The sequence below is a fragment of the Hypomesus nipponensis genome, chromosome 27 (genome assembly GCF_054491055.1).
Source record: "Hypomesus nipponensis isolate SF chromosome 27, ASM5449105v1, whole genome shotgun sequence".
Classification (NCBI taxonomy): Eukaryota; Metazoa; Chordata; class Actinopteri; order Osmeriformes; family Osmeridae; genus Hypomesus; species Hypomesus nipponensis.
Window position 1 is genome coordinate 5,331,143 of NC_140387.1, and position 23,838 is coordinate 5,354,980.

At 47.2% G+C, this 23,838-nt stretch overlaps 4 protein-coding genes across 5 annotated transcripts; 3 read left to right on the plus strand and 1 right to left on the minus strand.

Moving 5' to 3' along the window:
* Positions 1–1,025: 1,025 nt before the first annotated feature.
* acot12 (acyl-CoA thioesterase 12) lies at positions 1,026–6,486 on the plus strand. The gene is made up of 15 exons (XM_084694024.1): positions 1,026–1,443; positions 1,604–1,673; positions 1,779–1,839; positions 2,074–2,175; positions 2,394–2,562; positions 3,169–3,325; positions 3,581–3,700; positions 4,072–4,222; positions 4,311–4,366; positions 4,501–4,564; positions 4,668–4,751; positions 5,025–5,158; positions 5,414–5,545; positions 5,668–5,794; positions 5,884–6,486. Exons 1-15 carry the CDS (start codon positions 1,149–1,151, stop codon positions 6,022–6,024), a joined length of 1,863 nt encoding a protein of 620 aa, XP_084550150.1. The 5' UTR covers positions 1,026–1,148; the 3' UTR covers positions 6,025–6,486.
* A 162-nt stretch (positions 6,487–6,648) lies between these two features.
* zcchc9 (zinc finger, CCHC domain containing 9) lies at positions 6,649–8,671 on the minus strand. 2 transcript variants are annotated; one of them, XM_084694025.1, is made up of 6 exons: positions 8,565–8,671; positions 7,827–8,363; positions 7,559–7,709; positions 7,334–7,426; positions 7,140–7,208; positions 6,649–7,018 (listed from the first exon to the last, which is right to left on the minus strand). In XM_084694025.1, the coding sequence occupies exons 2-6, from the start codon at positions 8,277–8,279 to the stop codon at positions 6,906–6,908; spliced, it is 879 nt and encodes a 292-aa protein (XP_084550151.1). In that variant the 5' UTR covers positions 8,280–8,363; positions 8,565–8,671; the 3' UTR covers positions 6,649–6,905. The 2 variants fall into 2 exon arrangements, with proteins under 2 accessions (XP_084550151.1, XP_084550152.1); XM_084694026.1 differs by having other exon boundaries at positions 8,484–8,626.
* Positions 8,672–9,820: 1,149 nt separating this feature from the next.
* LOC146220558 (low choriolytic enzyme) lies at positions 9,821–12,075 on the plus strand. Its single transcript, XM_084694065.1, has 10 exons — positions 9,821–9,949; positions 10,028–10,081; positions 10,177–10,230; positions 10,353–10,402; positions 10,489–10,570; positions 10,694–10,808; positions 10,892–11,064; positions 11,253–11,334; positions 11,443–11,564; positions 11,637–12,075. Exons 1-10 carry the CDS (start codon positions 9,886–9,888, stop codon positions 11,726–11,728), a joined length of 888 nt encoding a protein of 295 aa, XP_084550191.1. The 5' UTR covers positions 9,821–9,885; the 3' UTR covers positions 11,729–12,075.
* A 372-nt stretch (positions 12,076–12,447) lies between these two features.
* On the plus strand, positions 12,448–16,724 carry LOC146220559 (alpha-2B adrenergic receptor). The gene has a single exon (XM_084694064.1). The coding sequence runs from the start codon at positions 13,314–13,316 to the stop codon at positions 14,889–14,891; it is 1,578 nt and encodes a 525-aa protein (XP_084550190.1). The 5' UTR covers positions 12,448–13,313; the 3' UTR covers positions 14,892–16,724.
* Positions 16,725–23,838: the final 7,114 nt, after the last annotated feature.

Genomic DNA, 23,838 nt, shown 5'->3' on the forward strand with positions numbered 1-23,838 from the left:
ATTAATATGAGCACAATCACACACACGAATTCAGAAAAAAATGACAAATACATTTACATTTTTGTTGTGATACGATCGAAATGGACGCAAAACAGGTTTTTGTCTGAAAACTGCTTGTCTTATAAAATGTTGGGTGTTTTCTTTGTTATGATTTTTTAGTTGCATCCTAAATATTTGAGCAAAAAAATTGTACTGTCTCCTGATGCTGCACGTGCTGTAGGTGTCTTTTACTTAGTACCCTAACGGAAACACATGAGCCACTCACGCAGAATAACCCTGAGTACTCCTTACTTCATCGACAGCTGACTCAGCCTCTTTTGTCCTGCAGCACATTTTAATGTTCTGGTCAATGTCACGCGCCACATTTCCCAGATCGTCTGTCTTGGATGTTTGACTTGGATATTTTTGTATTTTCTATGTAATTTAGTACGGTAATTTGTAAGGTATCTAGTATAGGAGTGACTGTGAGGCATGCAATGACTTATTTGGAATTTACACATACATTCATGTAGGCCTATCATGTATCATCTCGCTCCGGATAAGAGCGTCTGCTAAATGAACATTCAATAGCCTATATAGTAGCCTTATAAAAACATTAAAACAATAATCAAAGGAAATTCATTGAGGACATTTCTGTCAAAGTCCCTCTTATCTGATGTTCCATGCAGCTTATACTGATAAGAAGCCGGAGTCCAGGAGCAATAACATGTGTGTGTGTTTGTGTCAAAATGAAAGAGAGTGAGAGAAGGTAGGGGTGTTATGTGAGAAGACAGTGATCTGTTTGATTTGGTTCGGTGATATATTACATTGACCAGTTTCTTTCAGTTCCATACTTGTACCTACCTGTCTTGCAGTGCTGGGTGAGATCATAGGTGGTCTCGGCTATCAAGCTGTGTGTGTGTGCTCTGCGTGTGTGTGTGTGTGTTACATCAATAAAAGGTTGAAAGCCAATGATAAAGATCAGAGATAGATGGAAGGAGTGGTTAGTGTCTTTTAAAGAGTACACTCTGCTTCACTCACAGAAACCGATCAGGCTGTTTATTCCTGTATTCCGTCAAATGCTCCTACCACTTTTTTAACCCCTCCAGCTCAATTCTTCTCTGTCGGCAATTCCAGAGCTACATCTGTACCTGACAACAGAAGATACCATGGAACCAGTGGAGGTAAAGATGAATGGAAGGAACAAAACCAAGCGGAATGTCAAGAGGAACTTGTTCCTTGAACTTGTTCCTTGCGTCCATCGGGACCAGGAGAGCAAGGGCTCTCAGACTGCGACCGTGCCTGCTCGAGGTGCTCCTCTCCCGGGGTCGAACCAGAGGCAGGCTGCGGCTCCTCTGGAGGTGCAGATGTGCCAGTCCATTCTGCCGTGCCATGCCGATCACCAAGGGCTGCTGAGCGCAGGGCAGCTGCTCAAATGGATGGACACCACCGCCTGTCTTGCCGGTGAGTGTTGACGTTGGCGTTCGGGTTGTTTGTCACTTTCAAAAATGGTCGGTTACGGTACTCGTTGACCCTAAGAAGACCTTCCAGTGCAGTTGTGTTGGTGGACGCTGATGCCACAGTGTGATTTTTCTCACGTCTCTCTCCTGCCTTCTCTTCTCAGCGGAGAGGCACGCTGGCATATCTTGCGTCACAGTCTCCATGGACGACATCCAGTTTGAGGAGACAGTCAGGTAAATCAGCGTTCATTTGTCAGGAAGGTTTGTGTTGCTAACAATTGTTGCTATATTGCGATATGTTGTTGAAGATGACAATATCGGGTCTATGTGTTGCTACAGGGTGGGACAGGTCATTATAATCAAGGCCAGATGCAATAGAGCCTTCACAACAAGCATGGAGGTAAGGGTTCTCACTCCCACGACACGCATTGACCCCTGAGAAACGCTCACCCATAAAAATAACGCAAACCTAACCCACGCGTGCACATGCACAATCAGACAAGCACATGACCCCGAGTGTGTCCACACACTGTGTGATAAGAGCTTCTTATCGTTTGATAGTCCGACACGCTGTAACCCCAGTGCACTGACCCCTCACCTACTCTCCCCGGGCTCTGTTTCTGTCTGTGTGTAGGTGGGGATTCGTGTTTCGGTGGAGGACGTGCTGACCGGTGTACAGAAGACGGTGTGCGTGGGCTTCTCCACCTTTGTCGGGAAACCTGCGGGGTCCCAGAAGGTGATCCCAACCGTCTGGCCTTTGTCGTTGTACTTGTGCTATCGCAACCCAGTATCACATCATTTCGTGAAACAGTCTGGGAAAATAATCTAATATTTCGTGACACGTTCACGAAATTGGCACTTTTGGCTATTGACTCCTCGGGCCGCGTGAACAGTTGCCGGGTCGTACGCGCATGTCAGTTGGCTGATACTGCGTGTGTGTGTGTGTGTCTGTAGGTCATCTTAAGACCTGTGGAAAGTCTGTGTTCTGAAGAAGAACACTTGCAGCATTCCCTGGCATCAGAGAGACGAAGACTCCGCCTGTACAACGATGAGGCCTTCAGCTCCCTGCTGCGAGACTACCAAATACTGCAGAGGTCCAACCTCAACCTCCGCGGGTCCAACGGTTCGTTTTCCTGGATGGCCGCAATCATTTATGAATCCTTTCAATCTATATCATCTTATCCGACACGTCGCCCGTATAGAGACGAGGAGGAGGGCAGGGAGAGGGACGGGGGAACGAGGGGGTAGAGAGAGGAAAGAAGGGGCGATGGGTCATGACAAGCTCGGATTGTTTGTGTGTTTGTGAATGACATCCAGTGTAACAGATGCGATCAAGGTTCAATCAAGTTCTGCTAGCAAACACTGTGCATTCATTCAACTGTGTTGATCCCAAAAAGGACAATTCATTTGCAACTTACCCAGTCCACTTAAAAACTCATAGCATAGGCAGTTAGATATGTCAATGGTAGAGATTAACTTGTATAGATAGAACATAAATACAGTAGATACAACATAAATACATCATTTTATATACATAACCGAGTTCAAAAGAACGTGACGTGTCTGCATTTAAGAGCCAGACAGTGCGCAAGGATGACATTATTGGCGTAAGACTTTAAGGGGCACCTTATATAAAGTACATAGTCCAAATAAGGAAGTAGTATTGTCAATGATTCCAGTCGTTAAGAGCTGTTCCTTTTTAAAGGAGTCACTGTCACTGTCACTCCAGGTTTGGGCCTCAGAAAAGGCACGCCTTCCCTGACCACAGAGAACACGCGTGTGGAGAGCACCGAACTGGTCCTGCCACCACACGCCAATCACCATGGCAACACATTCGGAGGACAGATCATGGCTTGGATGGAAAACACAGCGACAGTGGCAGCCTGGTATACACTTGCACGCAGATACTGTATACACACACACACATATTGTATACACGTACACACATACACATTGTATAGACGTACACACATACAGGCACACACATATTGTATATACACACATACACATTGTACATACACATATTGTATACATATACATACACACATTTATTGTATATACACATACACACACATATTGTATATACACGTACACACACATAAGCAGTGTCTGTAAACAAGTGTGTGTGTCTCTTTCTCCAGTCGTCTGTGGGGTTGTTACCCGACCCTGCGTTCAGTCGACATGTTCAGGTTCAGAGGGCCCTCCTCTGTAGGAGACAGGCTGGTCTTCAAGGCTCTGGTCAACAATATCTTTCAGAACAGGTAACTGGTGTGTGTGTGTGTGTGTAGGTGTGTGCTGGTGTGTGTTTGTGTGTAGGTGTGTACTGGTGTGTGTCTGTGTAGGTGTGTGCTGTTGTGTGTCTGTGTAGGTGTGTGCTGGTGTGTGTTTGTGTGTAGGTGTGTACTGGTGTGTGTTTGTGTGTAGGTGTGTACTGGTGTGTGTTTGTGTGTAGGTGTGTGCTGGTGTGTGTTTGTGTGTAGGTGTGTGCTGGTGTGTGTCTGTGTAGGTGTGTGCTGGTGTGTGTTTGTGTGTAGGTGCGTGCTGGTGTGTGTGTGTGTGTAGGTGCGTGCTGGTGTGTGTCTGTGTAGGTGTGTGCTGTTGTGTGCGTGTCTAAGCATGTGTGTCTTTGCAGTGTAGAAGTGGGTGTTCGTGTCGAGGCCTACAACTGTAAAGAGTGGACTGAGGGAAAACCTCGGCACATCAACAGCGCCTTTCTCATCTACCAGCAGGCCAGCACGCCCCATGAAAGCCCTGCTTCTCCCACAGCCACATACACGACACAGGTACCATGACAAGAGGTCACAGAGAGAGACACACACACAAGTACTTTTCGACACCCTTTTTAACGTCAACATTTGTCTCCTGCTTCAGGATGGGGAGAGAAGATATCTGGCTGCGATTGTGAGAAAAAGAATACGAATGGCAAGGTAACGCAGACCGAAAGTTGTTTGGTGAGGTTTTGACACATTGACATGAAACCCCCGTTTACAATGTCCTCTCGTCAGTCTCAACCACCTGTTGCAAACCGTATGCTTGTTCGCCTGGATTCTCCGTCCCACAGAAAGCACATCTTGTCCTGTAAGGAGGAGGGTCCTCTCTCTGTCCCCTGGGACAAAAGCAACCAGGTACAAACCACACATTCTGCCTGTCTCTCGGAACAGCTTCACCGTCTCGATTCCCAGATCAGAGCTTTTCACGTCTTGTATGATGGATGACTTCCCCCTTCAGGTGTACCTGGGCTATAACAACATAGCAGCTCTGACCGTGCTGGCTGGGAAACAAGACTGGGAGGCCAGCAGCCTTCATGACAGGGTACGAGGCGTGCACGCAAACCGATGCCGGGACAAAAACATTTACAGTACATTTACATTGAGTCGTTTAGCAGACGCTCTTATCCAGAGCGACTTACAGTAAGTACAGGGACATTCCCCCGAGGCAAGTAGGATGAAGTGCCTTGCCCACAGACACGTCAGTTTTCACCGCCGGGAATCGAACCGGCAACCTTCTGATTACTAGCCCGATTCCCTAAACGCTCAGCCACCTGACGCCCCTTCGTGGTGATAAGACGTCTTGTTGTCCCTCCAGATCAGCGTGTATGTCCACGAGGAGGTCGAGCTACTGTGCCTGCGAGTTCAGATGGAGGTCACCACCTCGGCACTCCATGCCTTCACCTCATTGGCTGACCCCTGCCTGCGACCCCGATGGGACAGACACTACCTGTGAGAGCGTCTCTTACCTCATGTGTCATTGCCCCTGCTGCTACGTTAGTATGCCTCTGCCCTCTCCGACCTAGCCACGCCAGCTGAGAGCGACTATTACAAAGTAGTGCATCCCCAACAGCTTTGTTACATTGCGACAGTGCCCTCGCACAGCATATTGAGTGGCCCCTTCGGAGCCATACGTTTAAATGCCCGGTCGAGTTCTTTCGTCCGGAAGTGCCCTTTAACCCCTTCACCCGGATCTGCCCCTGGCAGGAGCTGTAAGGAGGTGGAGAGGGCCGAGGAGGAGGACGAGGTGGTGTACCACATCACGTGCTCCCCCGACCACGGAGACAGGCTCCAGGACTTTGTGATCCTGCTCTCCAAGAGGAAGCCCTGCAAAGACGGGTACCGTCCCAATTCACACCGGGGCCTTTGGCGTGCGAGGGCTTTTTTTTTTTTTCTCCTCTCCCCCCCCCCGCCCCCCCCGAGCAACAGCGTGAATGTTATGTCACGTGTGTCCTATGCAGGGACCCTTACATGATAGCCGAGAGGTCCGTAACCGTGACGACGGTGCCACCCCGAGAGGGCTTTCACCGTGGCGAGATCCAGTGCGTCGGGTTCCTCATCCACGCCCTGGGACCAAACTCCTGCCGGGTTTGTACGCCGCACACACACGCGCGCACAACACACGTACACGGAAGCAGTGTCGGAGACGCCGTCTTGACGCACCCTTCCCCCTCCAGGTGTGTTATTATAGCCAGGTGACCTCCAGTATGCTGCCCTATGTGGCGGGAGACCTAGCTGGCTGGTCCAAGTCCATGGAGGAGACGGCTCATGCCTGCATTGGCTTCCTGGAAAGAGACATATTCACTACGATCTTCTAACACTCCAAGGTGTTGTGCTACCGGCCTGCTCTACACGGCATCTGGTCCTTGTAGTCTTTTCCACATCCTCACAATGGATTCTACAGGATTCTCAGGGCACTGAATACAAAACAAGACCGAGTCCGCATGTGCTGTCTTCAAATCCCATGACTGTTTGTTGATTTGTTTGTCTTTGCCATATATTTATGCTCTTTTCGTGAAACCATGTTAAAACTGTCAATTATGTCTACTTTAAAGGCAAGGTAGATAAGCTTAGCAAAACTAGCAATTTTGGCTCAAATTTGAAAGTATCCCTCCTCCATATTTCAAAGCCACTCCCCAGTAGCCTGCCCAATGCTGCCGGTCCGAACGCAATGATTGGTCGTGTTTATTAGTACTGCGATGGCCATTAATTTGTTTGCTGTCAGGATGTGGATTATTTCAGCAAATATGACAAATAAAAAATACCTACCCTGCCTTCAATTCAGTCAAGTCTGTTTCTAGTCACTGTTGTGGTTTTGATTTGGGAGCAATGGGTCTCACGTTCAACAGTCAGTATATGGATAAGCAGGACAGCGACGAAAAGTTTAAATTGATATCCTGTCTTACAAAGCAATTCAATACCAACACAATGACATTAACATGTTATTAAATCAGAATAGTATTTTAATACATCTCCCTCAATAAAGCCCCCTTAAACACTCATTTCCTCCCTTTTTTAAATGGTGTCCAAAGTAAACAAAGCAATGTCTGTACAGTGGTCAGGAGTGAGTGAGAGAGTGAGAGAGAGAGATCCGGCTGACAGCATCCTTGTAAAGTCCTTTCAGAACAGAGATTGCATATCCAGAGCTGGAATTGACCAATGGGAAACAACGGTCTTTAATCTCGACCAATGAGACGTCTCAAAAGACCACCACTTTGGGTTGTTTGACCGGGGCTTTCTTCACAGGCACGTGGACTTCTTCGTGATCGGCGCTCATGTTGTTGGACAGCCAGCCCACCGTCACAGAGTTGGCTAGAGTGGATTGGAATGAAAGAAAATAAAAAGGTCAGGCTCGACCAATAACCTCACGGAAACCAGGAAGGAGGAGTGCAACGTGTGGGAGGAGAATGAAAACTAAAGAGGTCTGACTCACTCGCGGCCTGATGCTCGGGGCAGTCCTTCTGGAAGTGTTCCACTGAACCACACACACGGCAACTACCTCCTACACACACACACGGTGTCAGAGACAGGTGAGGATAGGGAGAAAAAAAGAGAGATCCAGGACACGATTTGTGAGTTTTAGTATAAGTGTGTACTAGACAAGACCAGTGAGTGGCTTGAATGTACCTGCAGCATAGAGCCCTTTGGGATTGTCTGAACAGGAACGGGACAAGTGACCCATTTTACCACAGATGAAACACTTGGCATACGGGTATTCACCTGAGGACAAGAGAGAGAGAGAGAGAGAGAAAACAGACTTCAACAACCCGAAGAGAGACAAGTTACCATTAACCTTGACAATCCGCAAAGTAAAATCAACCCTTTAGTAGGAGTCTGGAATGTCTTCCTTACCCAGGGCAGGGTCAATCTTAGCCCTGCACCGCTGTATCTCATGCTCGGTTGACCCGCAGCGGTAACATATGTCCCTCCCCATCTCCTCATCACGCTCTGCATCCGGACAGTCGGCCAATCCATGACCAGGTTTCCTGCAATTAAAACAGAGCTACAGAGGGAGGGGGGGGGGGGGGGGGGCAGACATGAGCCAATCATAGTCAGGTACAGGGTGGATACTTCCATGTGTGAAGTGTAAAGCAACTTTGCGTGTCCCTGGCTGACTTACCATATTGCTCTTTTTGTCGTTTTGCCTCTTTATCCTCCTGTCTTCTCTTCTTCTGTCTTTCCAAAGCGCAGTTTCTACCTCTTCCCTGAACTCTCGTTCCTCCCCATGCTGTGACCGTCCACTGCCACCAGCAGGTAAGCTCTTCCCGCTCTGCTGGAGGAAGTCCAGAAACCCGTTGACGTCAACGTTGTCATATTCCTTCTTCGGGCGATTAGGTTTCTTCACTCCTGCGCCAACCGGATGGGGTCTTCTCAAAGGGTCAGCTCCTTCACCACCTCTGCCCCAACTCGGAGGTCCACGTCCAGCTCCACATGAAGCCCAAGAGCCAGCTTGTCCCCTTCCTCGTCCGTGCCCTGCTTCTGTTCGTCCTCCACGCCCTCGCAGCTGACTCCAAGGAGTGGCGTCCGCGGGTTTGTGTTTGTGAACGTTGTTAGCACGGGCCCACCTCGTCATGACTCAACAAGCTTGTATGAAGAATTAGAGGGATTATGAGTTATTCACGCATCCACTGACATCCACGAACTTCGATGGTGGGGTCTGTAAAACAATGGGAAACCTTGCACGTTAGCTGGAGTAGTCAGCTGGCGGTAAAGTAACGATCTGTGAATTCGAGATTATGCTAGGTCTAGAAAGCCAACTAGAAGCAAGCTAACTTACTTGCTAGTAGTAGCTCAAAAATCTCAACTAAGGATTAAGGAAAAAGTTATGATTCAAGAAAAATACTGAATACATACATACCCCTAAGAATAAACTATCGCCACATGTATATTTTCTTGTCCCCGGAAGTCATGTTTATTTACTCCGGAAGTCTAGGGCACACGTTTCTTCTTCTTTGGATTCTGTAAGGTGCATACACCGCCACCTACTGTGCTGGAGTGTGAAGCCATATAGACGCCTTCGGCCCAGAGCCATAGAAAAAGAAATATTTTTATATGGCTCTGCCTCGGCCCTACCGAGCGAGAAGAAAATCAGCTGAGCAAGCAAAAATTCACAGTTAAGCTGTTAACCTATGACAGCGTGTCAAGCGCCCCCTAGCAGCTACCTGTACAACTCTCGGTTTGTGAGTGATGAATTTATATCTGTGCGTGTGAAATAATCTATGCGCTCGCGACTTTTTACATAAATCTGTGGGGGCACCCATAATTTGCTTGCGGGGCCCATAAAAGGCTTGGCCCGGCTCTGATTAAACTGTAGGCCCTACTGTGAAATGGTGTACTGGTTTTTATTGTACCAACATTGCAACACTCTAGCATCTTGTTACATGTAATGAAATTAACTTCACTAAGTGAGACACTGCAATAATAATTTTTATTATCTCTTGAATTTACAGCTCATGCCTTTTCTTTACCAATCAAAACATGAAAATAGCCAATAACCAAAAACACATTCATAGGAGTAATAAATAATCCACTCCTAATGCTGCATTCAGATTCTTCTTTACTGCATCAACACAAAACGGTCTCCCTAAGAGAGCAGTGTGGTTTCTTCGATCGCACCTGAAAGGACTTCAGCATGAAGTAAGCATTGACAAAAATGAAGAGATTTTGCTTTTATGATGTGCCTAAGTGACTAGATGTGGAAGTTGAACAAGTACTTTTGAGCATTTCAATTGTGATCTGAGAAATAGGAACCAAAGCCTCTGAGAAACACAGTAATGAATTACAATATAGCCATCAGTGTCACGTTTAAAGTGTAGAGCCCAGATATATGATTACACATTTATTGTAATATAAAGGCAAACGTGACGTCATTCACAAAGTTATTTTGATGCTTGCCAAAGTAGCAGAAAGTCGCTAGATTTGTCGCTAGTCACTAGATTAGATGTTTCCTGGGAAGGCGAAAAGTTTCTCAAATAAAACGGGCAACACTGAGTAGGCCTACCATCCTTGCTTTCCCATAAGCATCGACATTTCAGTTGAGGTATTCTACAGACAACTAGGCTACTTCAGTTCTTGGCCTTTTTTTGGACAGGTGTGTCAGGTGACCCTAATTAGAACACTCGGAATGGAGGTTAAAACGGTTCAGTATAGTCTACTTGGGTTTCAGGCAATAGGCTAAGATGGCAATAGCTGCTTATTGCGTGCTGGTTATCTCACTTTTTATTGTTGGAAGTTTTAAAAATGGTATGCTCTAACTAAGAGTTTACATATATAAAAAATGTATGATTCGTGCATCAGCTTTATGTAGTTATCTCGTTTCAGTGTTCAACAGCCCCGTAAAGCGAGCGTCTGGAATGTCCGCGAACACGGATAAGTGTAGGGATACGGAATGTCGAAGCAATTGTCTTAAATTTGTTGATCAGTTGGTTGAATTATATTTTATGACATGAAATTCCATCCATGATTTGCAGACGTGGAAAACGACTTGGAGCTTGACGGCTCAATCAACGGGGAAACTCTTGAAGGTAGTCAATGTTGACTTAAATTGCCAAGGCATCCTAGAATATAAACATGTACCTGTTTTCTAGCCAACGGTTAAATGGCTTACCAGTGAACATTAAGAGGATATTTTTTTTTCTTTCTCAAGGAATTTTGAACTCTGATGCTACTGTGATGGAAGGGGACATGATGGTGTCAGTGAGTAAAGCCACAAGGCCTCATCTCTCCTATCTGTACTTCCAAACACGTGGAACATTCCAACTCAAAAGCACATTCTTTCTCAGGCTGACAGGAATGCGGTGAAAAACCTGTGGCCAGATATTGGAGGACAGATTTCTGTGCCCTACACCATCAGCCCAAACTTAGGTCAGACCTCCTGTGGCACGTGCATCCTTTTGAGAATTTAACGTCTAGTCTTTGAATTAGGCCTATTTGATGGACGACTAGATGTCTAATACTTTCCCCTATCAATGTTTTGCTGCATCTCAGCGGAAAGGACCAATGACATAAAAGCAGCCCTCGATATGATATCAAGTCGAACTTGTGTTGGCTTCTACGTGCGAAACGGTGAACAAGGCTACGTGGAGTTCATTAAGGGTAATGGGTAAGGTTGCCATGGCATTTTAATACAAACGCAGAAATGGGGGGGGGGGGGGGTTGTTGACAGATTCTTATTTCCTCTTGTAGCTGTGCCTCCAACGTGGGCTATTTAGGTGGCCGGCAGGTGGTCATACTTGGGCCGCCTTGCAGTGTGGGGAACATTGCCCATGAGGTTCTGCACTCGCTGGGGTTCTACCATGAGCACACACGAAAGGACAGACTACAGTACATCGACATATTGACTGGCAATATCATTGGGGGTAGGGTTTGGTTCTTCAGTCTTTTGGGATTTGTGCAATGTCACCGTGTTTTGGTATCGCTCCCTTGCCCTCCTCAGGCTTGGACTGTGGGTCCTTCTGAATGTAACTGATCACTTCTCTGGAAACACTTGGGAGGTCAAACCATGCTACAGTATTGTCATGCAGTGTTGTTCATTTTCTTCTTGCAGGTATGGAGAGTAACTTCCAGGAGAAGAACGGCAACACACAGGGTCTACCCTATGATATCAACTCCATCATGCACTATGGAGGGTACTGTACCTGAACAGTGCCGTCTTAAATTTGTGCTGTTCGTTCTGTAAGATATTTTTAGTATGGCATCACGAGCAGCGTTTTGAGGGTTGTCGCCCTGTATGACAGGTCGTTTTTCTCCGCCAACGGGAACCCCACGATCAAAGCCAAGAGTCCCACGAAGGATATGGGCCAGAGGACTTTCCTGACAGAACTCGACGTGGACAGGGTCCGACGGCTGTACCTCTGTGGTGAGTGGACTCTCCTCCCATGTCTGTAATTGAATCACGCTGCCTTTTCTAACCCACCCCCCACCCCCACAGACAACAGAGAGCAACAAGACATGCCCTATGTTGTGAACTCGACTACCACCATCCTTGTGACTCCAGCAAATGCCAACACGACCAATGTCTAAACGCTGGGTACCAGCCGGCAACACCCTGCACGTGCAGGACTCTGCTTACAACACCAGAGGGCCCACTCGCTCAAGCAGCAGCGTGGTTGAAGGATGAAATCAAGACCAACAACTCAGGATTATGTCTTATTTACTTTGTCACGTGACTGTTTCTAGGCACAGCAACACATTTGGGGTCAGATATTACTACCAGTGGAGGAGGGACATCTTAAATCTGGAAGTATTTGACAGGTAAATGCATATGTGGATTTTTTGACTGCAAAATATCAATACCATGGATGCATATCAATAGAATGGAACTGGATGTGTGTGCCACCTGGAATAAACATAAGTGTAGCTAAATGGGAGATTCTGTTCTGTGCCTCCTTTCTCCAGCCTGGTGAAGTGTGATGCCATTGATTGATTTCAGGGAATCTCCTCTGGGATAAAGTTTTTAAAATTTGATATATTTTGAATTCCATAGCGACACATTGCCCCAGTTTCCTGCTCAAATTGACAATGGCAACTAGTTTTTTTTTTTTTTTTTTTTTTTTTTACTTGAGTTGACTTGTGAAGAGTATTGCTTTCATAAAATCAGATTGACACCTTTGTGTGAAATGAGGTCAGCATATTTCGAGGGTTCATCTATGAGGGAGGCATGGTGATGCGTGACGTGGGCAGGCGTAGTTATTAATATGGCCCGGTTCCTACTTTGTTGGCAGTCTGAACGGACGGTGCGCCGAGATGGTGCATCAATGCACAAGCAAAAGCGATTGGCACAATTTGTTAACCGAAGAAAACACGCACAAACTTCAAGGATTGCTGTTAATTGGGATTTATGATGTGTTCAATTATTTTGAATGGACGATTTAGCTGCTGGTGATACAAGCTGCTGAGCAAGACTATAATGAACCAGTTGAAAACGTGTCAAGTACGTGAAGACTAGACTACATTGATTACATTGACTAAAATATCAATTTTGCCAGTTTTTTTTAAATCCTGCCTAAAGATGCAATCTTTCGGTTGTCCTTTATGGAGATGGAGCGCGCGCACAGATTTGCTGTTTCCGTTATCTGAAGTTATGTCGCTACACTTGGAATTTTGATATTAACGAGAGATTCGTTGTGTACGGTAACTTTTGTTTTTTCCAAACAGACATCCCACATATCTTGCGCAGTTTAAACTCGTGCGTAATTTCTTTGTATACGCTGCAACATCGCACAACAAAATTGCTTTAAGAGCTAAACTGACGACATTTAAAGACCTTCTTACTATCGACGCGTACATTTAAGGATTTTAGTGTTTTTTTGTTTTTTGTTTAAGCTACTTTATAAAACCTATATGTGAACTATTGGATTTGTCAAATCTTCAACGTCCTGTTTTTAATGCCTTTTTCAGTATTATCAAGACGTGATTCCTTCCAAATGCAAAACAGAAAATGTCAATGCTTTTCCAGACCATCATCATCATCTTCCTTATCTGTCCTTTATCTGGTCACCAAGAATTCCTTAAGGGATTGAGCTAACAACACCCCCAAAAAATAGATATTTCCCAAGCCTCCCCTCTCTGTGACTAATCTGAAATCCTCCCTCCTTCTGGTACTGACATGGCTGCGGCTCCTGATGTGGCCTGCCTATCAGAGATGGGTGGAATCATGGGTCAAAACCTCAGCCTGTCCTATGGTCCTGAACCCTGTAACCAGAGTGCTCTCCGAACCCTGCCCTACTCCCCAGAAGCCACAGCAGCGTTCGCCATAGCCATCACTCTCATGATGATCTTCACCATTGTGGGAAACGTTCTGGTCATCATCGCCGTTCTGACCTCCCGCTCGCTCCAAGGTCCGCAGAACCTCTTCCTCGTGTCTCTGGCAGCGGCGGACATTCTCGTGGCCACCCTCATCATCCCGTTCTCCTTGGCCAATGAGCTGCAAGGCTACTGGGCCTTCCGCTCGCTGTGGTGCGAGATCTACCTGGCGCTGGATGTCCTCTTTTGCACCTCCTCCATTGTCCACCTGTGTGCCATTTCGCTGGACCGCTACCTGTCCATCTCTCAGCCCGTTTCCTACGCGGCGAGACGCACCCCCAAGCGCATCAAGGCGGCCATCGTCGTGGTGTGGCTGATCTCGGCGGTCATCTCCTTCCCTCCTCTCCTCTCCCTGGACAAGAGCGAAGGAGGGGTGGAGGTGTGCGAACTGAACAGCGAGCGCTGGTACATCCTCTACTCCACCATTGGCTCGTTCTTTGCGCCGTGTTTGATCATGATCCTGGTGTACGTGAGGATCTATCAGATCGCGAAGCGGCACACTCGCCGTCCCCCCGGGGAGAGAGGCAAGGAGGGCGCCCAGGGCGCCAACGTCGCGGCTTTGGACAAACGGCAGAAATCGTCCGGCCCGCCGCGAGCCGGCCCTCCAAAGAGTCCTCACGTCTCTCCTCCCTCTCCCTCTCCCCCTCGGGCCCGGCCAGAGACGCCCGGCAACGATCTCCAGCCGCCCGAGGAACAGCCTCCGGCCTCATCGCAGGTCCCCGCTGCCGCGGGTCCACCGACCTCCCCTCCCACCTTCCCTTCCCTTCAAGGAGACCAACCTCCGGCTATCCCTGACCCCCAGGAGGCCTGCAAACAGCCTCAACAAGCTGCCGAGACACACACAGGATCTCTCCACGATGACAGTTCCTCTTTCGGCTCGGAGGTGGAGGCGGAGATGAGGGACCATGGAGGACAAAACGGCCGAGGGCAGGGCGGGCCTGAGAAGATGAGGATGACCACACGAGGGTTGTTTCAAAGCAAAAAGTTCAAAGGTCAAGTTCAAAGCCTGGCCCAGAGGTACAAAAACACTGTGGCCACACCCACTGGCACCAAGCTGGCCTCTGATGGGCTGCCCAAGCCCGAGGGCACACCCATGTCACGGCGCAAGGCCATGGTAAACCGAGAGAAGCGTTTTACCTTTGTGTTGGCGGTGGTAATCGGTGTGTTTGTGGTCTGTTGGTTTCCCTTTTTCTTCTCCTACTCCCTCGTGGCTGTCTGCCCAGAGACCTGTTCCCTCCCCAAGCCACTCTTTACATTTTTCTTCTGGATTGGCTACTGCAACTCCTGCCTAAACCCTGTGATATACACCATCTTCAACAAGGACTTCCGGAAAGCCTTCAAGAAGATCTTGTCGAGGAACACCAAGGGCACCTACTTCTAAAGTGAAGCTTGCGCAAGCACAGAATTCCTTTTAGGTAACGAGGACCAACAAATGGTGTACGCACCTGCTTCTCTTTTGTTTGCTAAACAAATGCGGACGAATGCTTCAATGTACAGTATTAAGTAACTGGATTCTAGGTTGTTTGTGGAAAGGATAATAATAATATCTTTAATCTGCATCAAGGTGTGAAAAAAATGTTACCGAATTTTATGTCATTTAAAAGCTACTTGTGAGTGTCAACATCCAGAACTATCTTCAGTCTTTCCCGAGCCTGTGTATTAGCTTGGAGCATTAGTCACAATGCAAAGATACAGTATCAAATCAAATTTCATTTGTATTGCCCTTTTTGCAAGCTGCATCACACAGGACTTCACATACACCAACAGAACTGCACTTAAACCAACCTAAATCCCTCCAAAAAGACAGGGACAAACTCCTATTGAAGCTCAGTGAGAAAAATGTCAGAAACATACAGTAAAACATAGGTTCCGTGAGTTCTTAATGTTCTGGAAGTTCTCCAGTGGAGCAGGCTGCTTTGTGAGTCATGCAAGGACAAAAATGAAAAGAACTTGACCAACCAAGACGATTCCCCTTGAATTTCAAGGTTAGGAGAGATCTGGGTATTAAACAGGGTATGATCTCCTCACGGTGTGAAATACACGTGGCATCTAGTTGAAGGTTTAAATAGCAATCAGAGTTGTAAGGATTACAGGGTTTGCTTAAGATAAAAATACAAATATGCATGTTTCTCTGTCTACACTACTCTCTCTCTCTCTCTCTCTCTCTCTCTCTGTCTGTCTCTGTCTCTGTCTCTGTCTCTCTGTCTCTCTGTCTCTCTGTCTCTCTCTCTCTCTCTCTCTCTCTCTCTCTCTCTCTCTCTCTCTCTCTCTCTCTCTCTCTCTCTCTCTCTCTCTCTCTGTCTCACTCACTCTCACTAGCCTTGGGTACTGGATGTGTGTAGTGGTGGATAAAAGCATCTCATCTCGTAACTCCCCATGGATATAACATCAGAGGGCAGAATAGGGAATAGATCCTGAAGTGAGATCCAGGAATGTTAGACCTCTCGCTGGGAGCTGTCCATCACAGTCAGAGTTTTAGGCCACCGAGGGAAACTAAAGCAGGAAAACCAGAAACATGGAAAACTTCCGGAAAAGATGGAGAAAAAAAGACCAACGTGAATCTGCTGCAGTACCATTGCTGGGAGTCAAGTCAGTGCTATGTCTCCTCCTTGTATTCCTGCTCTCTCTTTTCTTCATCTCTCCCAGACTGTATTGTTTTGAGAGAGACCATTTCCTAGGTGACGGTTGCTCACCCAGAAGGTACCAGGTTGTAAACTGACTCAGCACTGGAAATTGAGTTTGATTTCAGTTTGCCTGTTGTCTATCTCAGTCCTGTGTTAGACTGCTTCACAACTGAAAAAACAAGGTTTAAATCCACGACGTGACTCAGAACCTTCTTAGACAAATTATCTGTGTGTGTGTGCGTGCATGTTAATCCGGAGGGCATGCTTTTGAATGTCCATTACTAAATTATTGCTTAACCATCAACTATGTGCAGGACTGACTGAAATGGTGGGCAAATATGTAAATAGTTGCAATGTGATATGTAACAAGCCTATGTTTTTTTAGGTGTTCATGGGCTACACTGTTGAATGAGGAATCAATTGGGAGCTTGTCTTGAGTCCCCCAGGACAAGATTGTTTCAGTTTTTGTGATTGAAAAGGCCATGGTTTATTAACCTTTGTTTTACCTGTTGGTCTTACAGAGGTGACCTGTTGTGGTGTTGCGTCTCAGTTCTGCACTGTATGGTTGTACAAATAAAGGGTTTCATAAATGATGTTGTGTAACTGAACATTCACATTGGGTGATTTAGAGGCGGGGGACGACAGTGCGAGGGGATGCCATTATAGCTCTGCTTATTCCATCCTAATGCTTTTCATAGGAACGATTCCCTATTTATTGAGTAGTTGTAGAGAGAGAGAGAGAGTAGTTGTTTTGATGACAAATTCGACCTCCTGGGATGCGTGGCTGGGTTGGCTAGGAGCAGTCAGTCACAATGCGGCACTCCACAGAGTAAGTGTTCACTCTGGGGGAAAATAAATAGATTAATGGTAGAACATGGTTCATATCCTTTTTTTTTTTTTTTTTCATGAGATAGACATTGTAATTAGTATTTGTGAAAGAGAATGACATTAGGTTCAGGATGTACTGAGCCAGTGTTAGTGTTTACTCAGCTCGACACCTATACCTTCTTCTTCATTCTCTTGTTTGCAGTTCTCCTCATACTGCAAGGAGGATCAAGGAGTGGTGTCCAGATAAGCCCAGATGAGCAGACACTACAGTTTCAGTGCTTCGCGTTGTCTGTCGTACTGCGTACCGCCTCAGTGAACACCGAAAGCAGAGTGCCTCTCCACATGGTATCGAATACGTGTGTGTGCACGTTGGGCGTGAGATGGATTTTCTCTCATCGGCGATGCACTCTAAATGTGAACGTGGAGAGAGCTCTCTTTCCATGTGCGGGCTCTTCAGGCCTCGAGCAGATCCACAAGGGCCTGAGAAATGAATCTCGCTGTGACCCAAGTGTCCAACCCGGGGAACAGATTCTTGGATTATGTAATGGACATGGCGTGGACGTGTTTGCTGTCTAAACACACTGTGTCAGTGCGCCGCTGACCAACAGATAACCATGTCCTGTTTAGAATACACTTCATTAGTAAGCATGTACCGAGGTCTTTAGTGATACGGAACACTGAAGCAGTCCAGAAGTATGTACAGTAGGTCTGGTTCTCATAACCTCTGATGTTCCCTGATGCCATCAGGATGGCTTGAGTAGAAGCAAGTCCGTAATCATAAGACATATTGGGGGACACACACATCCCCCCCAATATTCAAATCTGGTCAAAATGTCCCCCCCCCCCGCCCCCCAATATATTGACATACAAATATAAATGTGCTACGCTACGACAGGCAACCACGCATGGTGTCCCAAATCATCATCATCAACATTTAAATTATTTCCCCCCAATGTTGACTCCATGGCTACGGCCTTGAAGCACTGAGCACTGAAACGTAAGATTGCAATTTCGAGCCACTCCGAAAGTCCAGCAGCTCTCATCTCTCAGTAAAGTGCGCAGCACGGCATGTGTGCAAACGCGTGAGAAGGAGCTTAAGAACTGTTTGCGTACACAATCCCATGATTTAATCAAAGTCAAGAATACCACTCTCGCTGGAGACTGAACCCTGAATTATTCAGTGAGATCGCATTTTTATGATGTCAAGTCATCGACGTGGCAGCGCACATCTGGGGCTCTTTAAAGTAGTATCAACTTGAAACACTTGACACAGTGAATGAACAATCTTTTAGAGGCGCGGAAGGTTTTTAATATTTGGTTCCCGTAACTGTGGGATAGCTCTTCGCGGGCTGTCTGCGAATGGAAGTGCGTGTGTGTTTGCTTGTTTTATTTAAGAAGGCACTGGTAAGGACAGGGATATGGGGGCTCTCAGAGCAGAGCCACCGGGAGAGATAGGTTCCGCTGCAGCACAGAACAACTCTGGCAAACGGTTCGGCCGCAGCTTTATCTTCTTCCACACACACGCGCGCGCGCGCGCACACGTTGTGAGCGAGGCTATTAGCATATTGGGACAGCAGAATTACCACCTTATGTTCTTGTTCCGCCGCTGTGATAAAAGAGATGCAAAGGGCACACCCACGCACACACACACCTACACACACACACACACACACCTTTCCACCTTTACTTTTCCAAGCATAGTGGCTGTGGGTGTTACCGGGAGTAGAGGGAAACCCTGCCTTGGTGGTGTGTGTGTGTGTCCTTTTCTGTCTCCAGTCCTTTTTGTTCGCCCTTGAAAGTATTCCAGGGGAGAGGGAGAGAGAGAGAGAGGTGGTTGATTGTTTGTTCTAATCCCTTTTACTCTGATTAAAACAAATAACCTTGTTATCCTGTTAGCGAGGGGAAGGGCTGCTCGAGGGGGGGCCACTGTGACACAACTAAATGTCAGACCCCATCACCGTGGAAACTAATGGGGAGTGAGTGAGCTGGGAGCAAGGGATTGCCTTTTAAGCGTAGACTGGGGAAATATACCGGCCCACACACACACACACCCACCCACACACGTGTACACACCTAAATACGCATTTACATCAAAAACACGCTCACACAGGGTTCCAAAAGCAGACATGCGACTGGTAGAACATACCCGGATAACCCACCCATAGAAGAGTATGTGAAATGCCGTGTCACTGTAATTACATTATTTCCCGGATCAAAGCATTGGCAAGAACCAGCGCGTCATTCCCACAATAAAGGTGGGCTCCACTGTGACCAGTCTCACCCCTGTCTTCCCCTCACCCCTCCCCTCCAAACCACACCACACCACTCCCCTCCCCTCACCCAATCCCCCAATTTGGTGCCAGCAAAATCCAAGCAGAGAGGAAGCAGCTCAGTGTTGCCTACGGGCCCACAAGGACTGGCATCACATGCATATTTACGGCCCTGTAAAAGCTGGGGCGGTTGCAAGTTGGGGTGTGGGGGCCCCGGGGGGGACTTGAACAAAGATCTGTCACGAGGCCGGGCTGTCACGAGGCCAGGCTGTCATGACTCCGACACTTTGTGGGTTCTCTCGCAGCTGAGGCAGCAGTTATCTGTAGTCAAGTCAAGCGCTGCGGTGTTCTCTGCTGAAATTTCTGACGAATTTATGGATGCTGCAGTTTTGTCTATCGGGGTGTTTGTTTGGCTTTCTCCGCAGTCCTGACAGGGCTGCATTGATAGAGACACCTGGATCTGTCTTGTTTTCTCCTGCTTTACAGACCCATGTATCCTAACCGCTAATATGTCCGAATCAGGGAGGAGCGTTCCAGGGGCAAGATAAAGATCCAAAGAATGTTCTAAATGGGGCCAGTTATGGCCCTCAATGGCTTTATTCAGTTCTCTACACTCATAACCTTTTTTCGACTCCAAATGAAAAGAGACGAGACTGATTGGTTACAGTAGATGCGGCTTTTCGAATCAAGGCGTGTGCATTTTTCGGTGCGCGTGCACGCCTGTAGGTGTACGTGTGGCCTTGTGTATGTGTGTGTGTGTGTGTTTGTGGGTATTGGTGGGGGGGGGGTATATTTGTATGCCAGCGTGTATTCTGTAGCCTGAGCCGATCGGTCTGTAGAGTGATCACTATCTGCTGAGACCGACGAATCCCATTGGCTCAAAAACGAAAACATGCACCTTTTACTTTTGAAAAAGGGTGCTCCGGGTTTTACAATGTGCTCAGTTACGTTTGAAGTTATCTAAGTCACCTTAACGTCTGAGTCTGTGTGATGATGCAACAAAGATAAACAGTCAGGTCTTCAAAGCACCACCCTACAAGACGATGAATGTCACGTGCCACTGGGAATGAACACAGGACTGTCTTCGTGAAGAACAGAAACTGGGCATCTGTAATGCTGAACATTTCCGCAACAGAACAAAAAAAAATACATGATTGAATCATCCATGGTATCCGGTAGATTTTAAAGATTGCTTCTAAATTGTATTCTAATGTCCTCCTAGATTGAATAAAACATATACATGGATTCTCCGGCCTGTTCCCTAATTCAATATGATGTAGGGCCGATAACTGTTTTATGTCTGTAGAAACACACCAGGATTTTAACCAAGTCATCTGTATCGTAAATCCCATGAAAGCAAAGCTTGACCCCCAATGACATAGTGGGATTCCTCTGACGTCAAAAGGCTCATGTCCGAACAAGATGATGATGTCATTCGGAGAGGACGGGGTAACATAAGAAAAACATGCACAGGCGTACATAGGTGCATGTACACACGCATACACACGCCTGATACACCACACACAGACACACTCACACGCATTCAGGAGATGCTGACAGACTTAAAGGCATGTTGCTTTGAGGCTCTGGGGGATGGAAGGGACAGCAGTGGATACATCATCATGATTACAGTCATTAATTTCCGATTACAATGTACACGATCCATTCTATCACTTCGAAGCCTCGCAAGAACAACATATCAAGAACGAGACTCTGAGGGCGTCCAGGCTCGCATCGAGGCGTCATTAAGAGTTCAGTCGGAGAGCGGCGGCGCACCGCTGTCTTAAGAAGAATGTGCATTAGGCAAATGCAGGTCTTCACGCGAGCCTCTTCCAGCTCTGTGAGAAGCAGACGACGGGTAAAATAAAAAAAGGTAATTATCTGTCACTTTTCTAAATAAAAAAAAGAGTAGAAGACAGGAAGAAAAGGACGAGGTGAAACGCGGGGGAGTCTGAGGAGCTGAGAGTGAGTTGCAGAAGGGAGGGGGGCGTGGGGGGTGGGGTGGGGGGAGGCTGAAAGCCAGAAGAGAAGAATGGCCAGAGGACGAGACAACACAATAGAGCCTTCAAGTCCTCGAAGCTCCTTCTGATTTCCATTATCGCGCCGCCGAATCGAGCCGCGCTGTAGATGGACACGGGAGGTTATTTCGAGTTTGGAACATGGACCCTCCTGCTCATTCGATTACGTTCAGATGCATTCCCTTCCACGGGGCGGGCCGTTCCTCTTTGCCTTACTGACACTTTTCATTGCGCATACCAAAAGAAACAGCTTTTAGGATTTGTTGTCACTCACATTTCCTCCTTGGAACTTTTCTGTGAAGAACACTGAGTGCTTTCTCCAGTTAATCGCTCAGTCAAGCAGAGAGAGCACATCTCACACTTAGAACAATTATAGCCACCTGTGTATTTATGCAGAGCAAAGTGATTCTGGTTTCAATGAAGGCACGTTCAACCGAACCAATTACAAAGCAAACATCAGACTGTCTTCTGCCACTAATAGCTTCTAGGGCTTTCCGCCATAATACACTGAGCTGGATTATGCTTGACGTGTGCATGATGATTAGTATCTCCAAGCCCCAAATCACATCGGATAAATTAAGAACCTTATTAGAATCATTACTGCATCTCTAACACACAGAGACCCCCCGAGGAGTCGTCCACGGTGCAGCTAGTTCCCCCTGTTCAAGTATATGAGATGTTGCACTCATCCAAACATGCCAGATCATTCATCAGAGCCAAACCAGACAAACAGCATCCTCTGACACCCCCTGACAGTCCCAGTAAACCACGGCTGTTTATGACTCAGCCACTGTGAGATCTTCAGGGTTTAAAATAAATAAATAAATAAATATATATATATTTGTCACTAGAGTAGACATTTAAAGGCGTCACCTCTATCAACAACAGTGACATAGAACTCAGTGTGGGACTGACGGGGAATTGATGTTTGGCAGGGGATGAAACCGAAGCTGACGGGCGTGAGAAAGGAAGGATGGAGAAGCTGAGCTCTCGGGCAAGTGGGACACAGGCTGTGGGTGCAGCTCCAAGGCAGACTCACTGCTCAGCAGCCGTGGTATTGGATTTATACACACCATTTACCACCGTGTCGCGAGAAACGTGTCAAACGCACCCGCACGCGCGCACACTCAAACGCGCGCACGCTCAAACCATTTGTTGTTTCCCCGCGCTGGACTCGGGCTAGTGTAGGATCGAAACCTGAGCTAGGCCGTGAAACACTCGAACACACTCGTCACCTCTCTTGGCGTTTCTGTGTTTTTCTGTTTGTTTTCCCCCCGAGGACTGCTAGCGTTGAGGTGGATGTTCTCTTTTATCATGGTAATTTTTTACAGGAGATGTTGGAGAGCACTTATAATAATGAGTTGTATTTCCATGTAAGTGGTTTGAACCAGCAAGTGTTCTCATCTGAGTGACTGTGTCTGTGGGCTGTGTGATTCCCCACTTGTGTGCATGTAGGTATGAAGAGCCCTACTGCCATTCTATGTGCATGTATGTGTAACATTTGTGTAAGTGATTGCTCACCATCTTTATGTTTGTGCGTGTGTGTGTGTTAGACCCGGTGTTTTGCGAAGCAGAGAGTTTGCAGGGTGCCAGATTATTATTGCATTATTCATCTACTCTGCCTGTGCACTCCACTGAACAAGGTCTTTCTCTCACTCACACACTCGCACAAATAGCACGAAGCAGGCTGACTTCCCAGAATGTGTGTTGTTCCGCTGATTAAAACCACCTGCCTGGTCCTGAACAGGGAGCATCTCCGACCGTGTCTTCCTGCCCCCTGCCTCCCAACCCCTCGTGCCACTCACAAGCTTCCAGGCAGTACACGCATGTCACATGCATATGTGATGTACCACACAAACTATCTTTCTCTCTCTCTGCTTCTGTCTCTCTCTCTCTCTTTCTCCCCCTCCCCTCTCTCTCTCTTCCCCCTCTCTCTCCACCTCTCTCACTCTTTCTCGAATGGTCGTAACTTTTTGAGCTCCAAATTGAGCTGTTCCGTCTTTCCTTCTCTTATAATTCCCTTTTTTTCCCCTTGTACCCCCCCCCCCAACCCAAGGGGTGGATGAAAAATGAACGAGTTTCCAGTCATGATCTCTTTTCTGCCCTCACCCCTCGCTCTTCCGATCCCTCCCCCTAAGATCTCCACCCCTCTCTCCCATCGCAGACCAAGGGCTCATTGTTGCCATGTTCACTTCATCTCAGCACGCTGAGCCTTTCCTCCTCGACCCTTCCTCTCCACCCCCCCCCCTCCTCCATTTTTCCATTCCTCTTTCCCTAACTCAGCGATTAGTACCTCTGTTCAACATCTTTCATGTTCTTTGTTCTGTTCCCAGAATACCGACTTTGAACTTCTCCAGGCTCAAAATAGACCAATCACGAGCAATGGTAACATCTAAAGATACACACACACACACATCGCCACACCAGCACAGACACACACAGGTGTCCACAACAGCACAGACACACACACACACACACACACACAGGTGTGCACCAGAACAGACAGATACATACTCACACACACGTACACCTTCTGAGCCTAGCATTCCCATGTCACGTAAACCGCAGAACCAAAGTGGAATGTATAT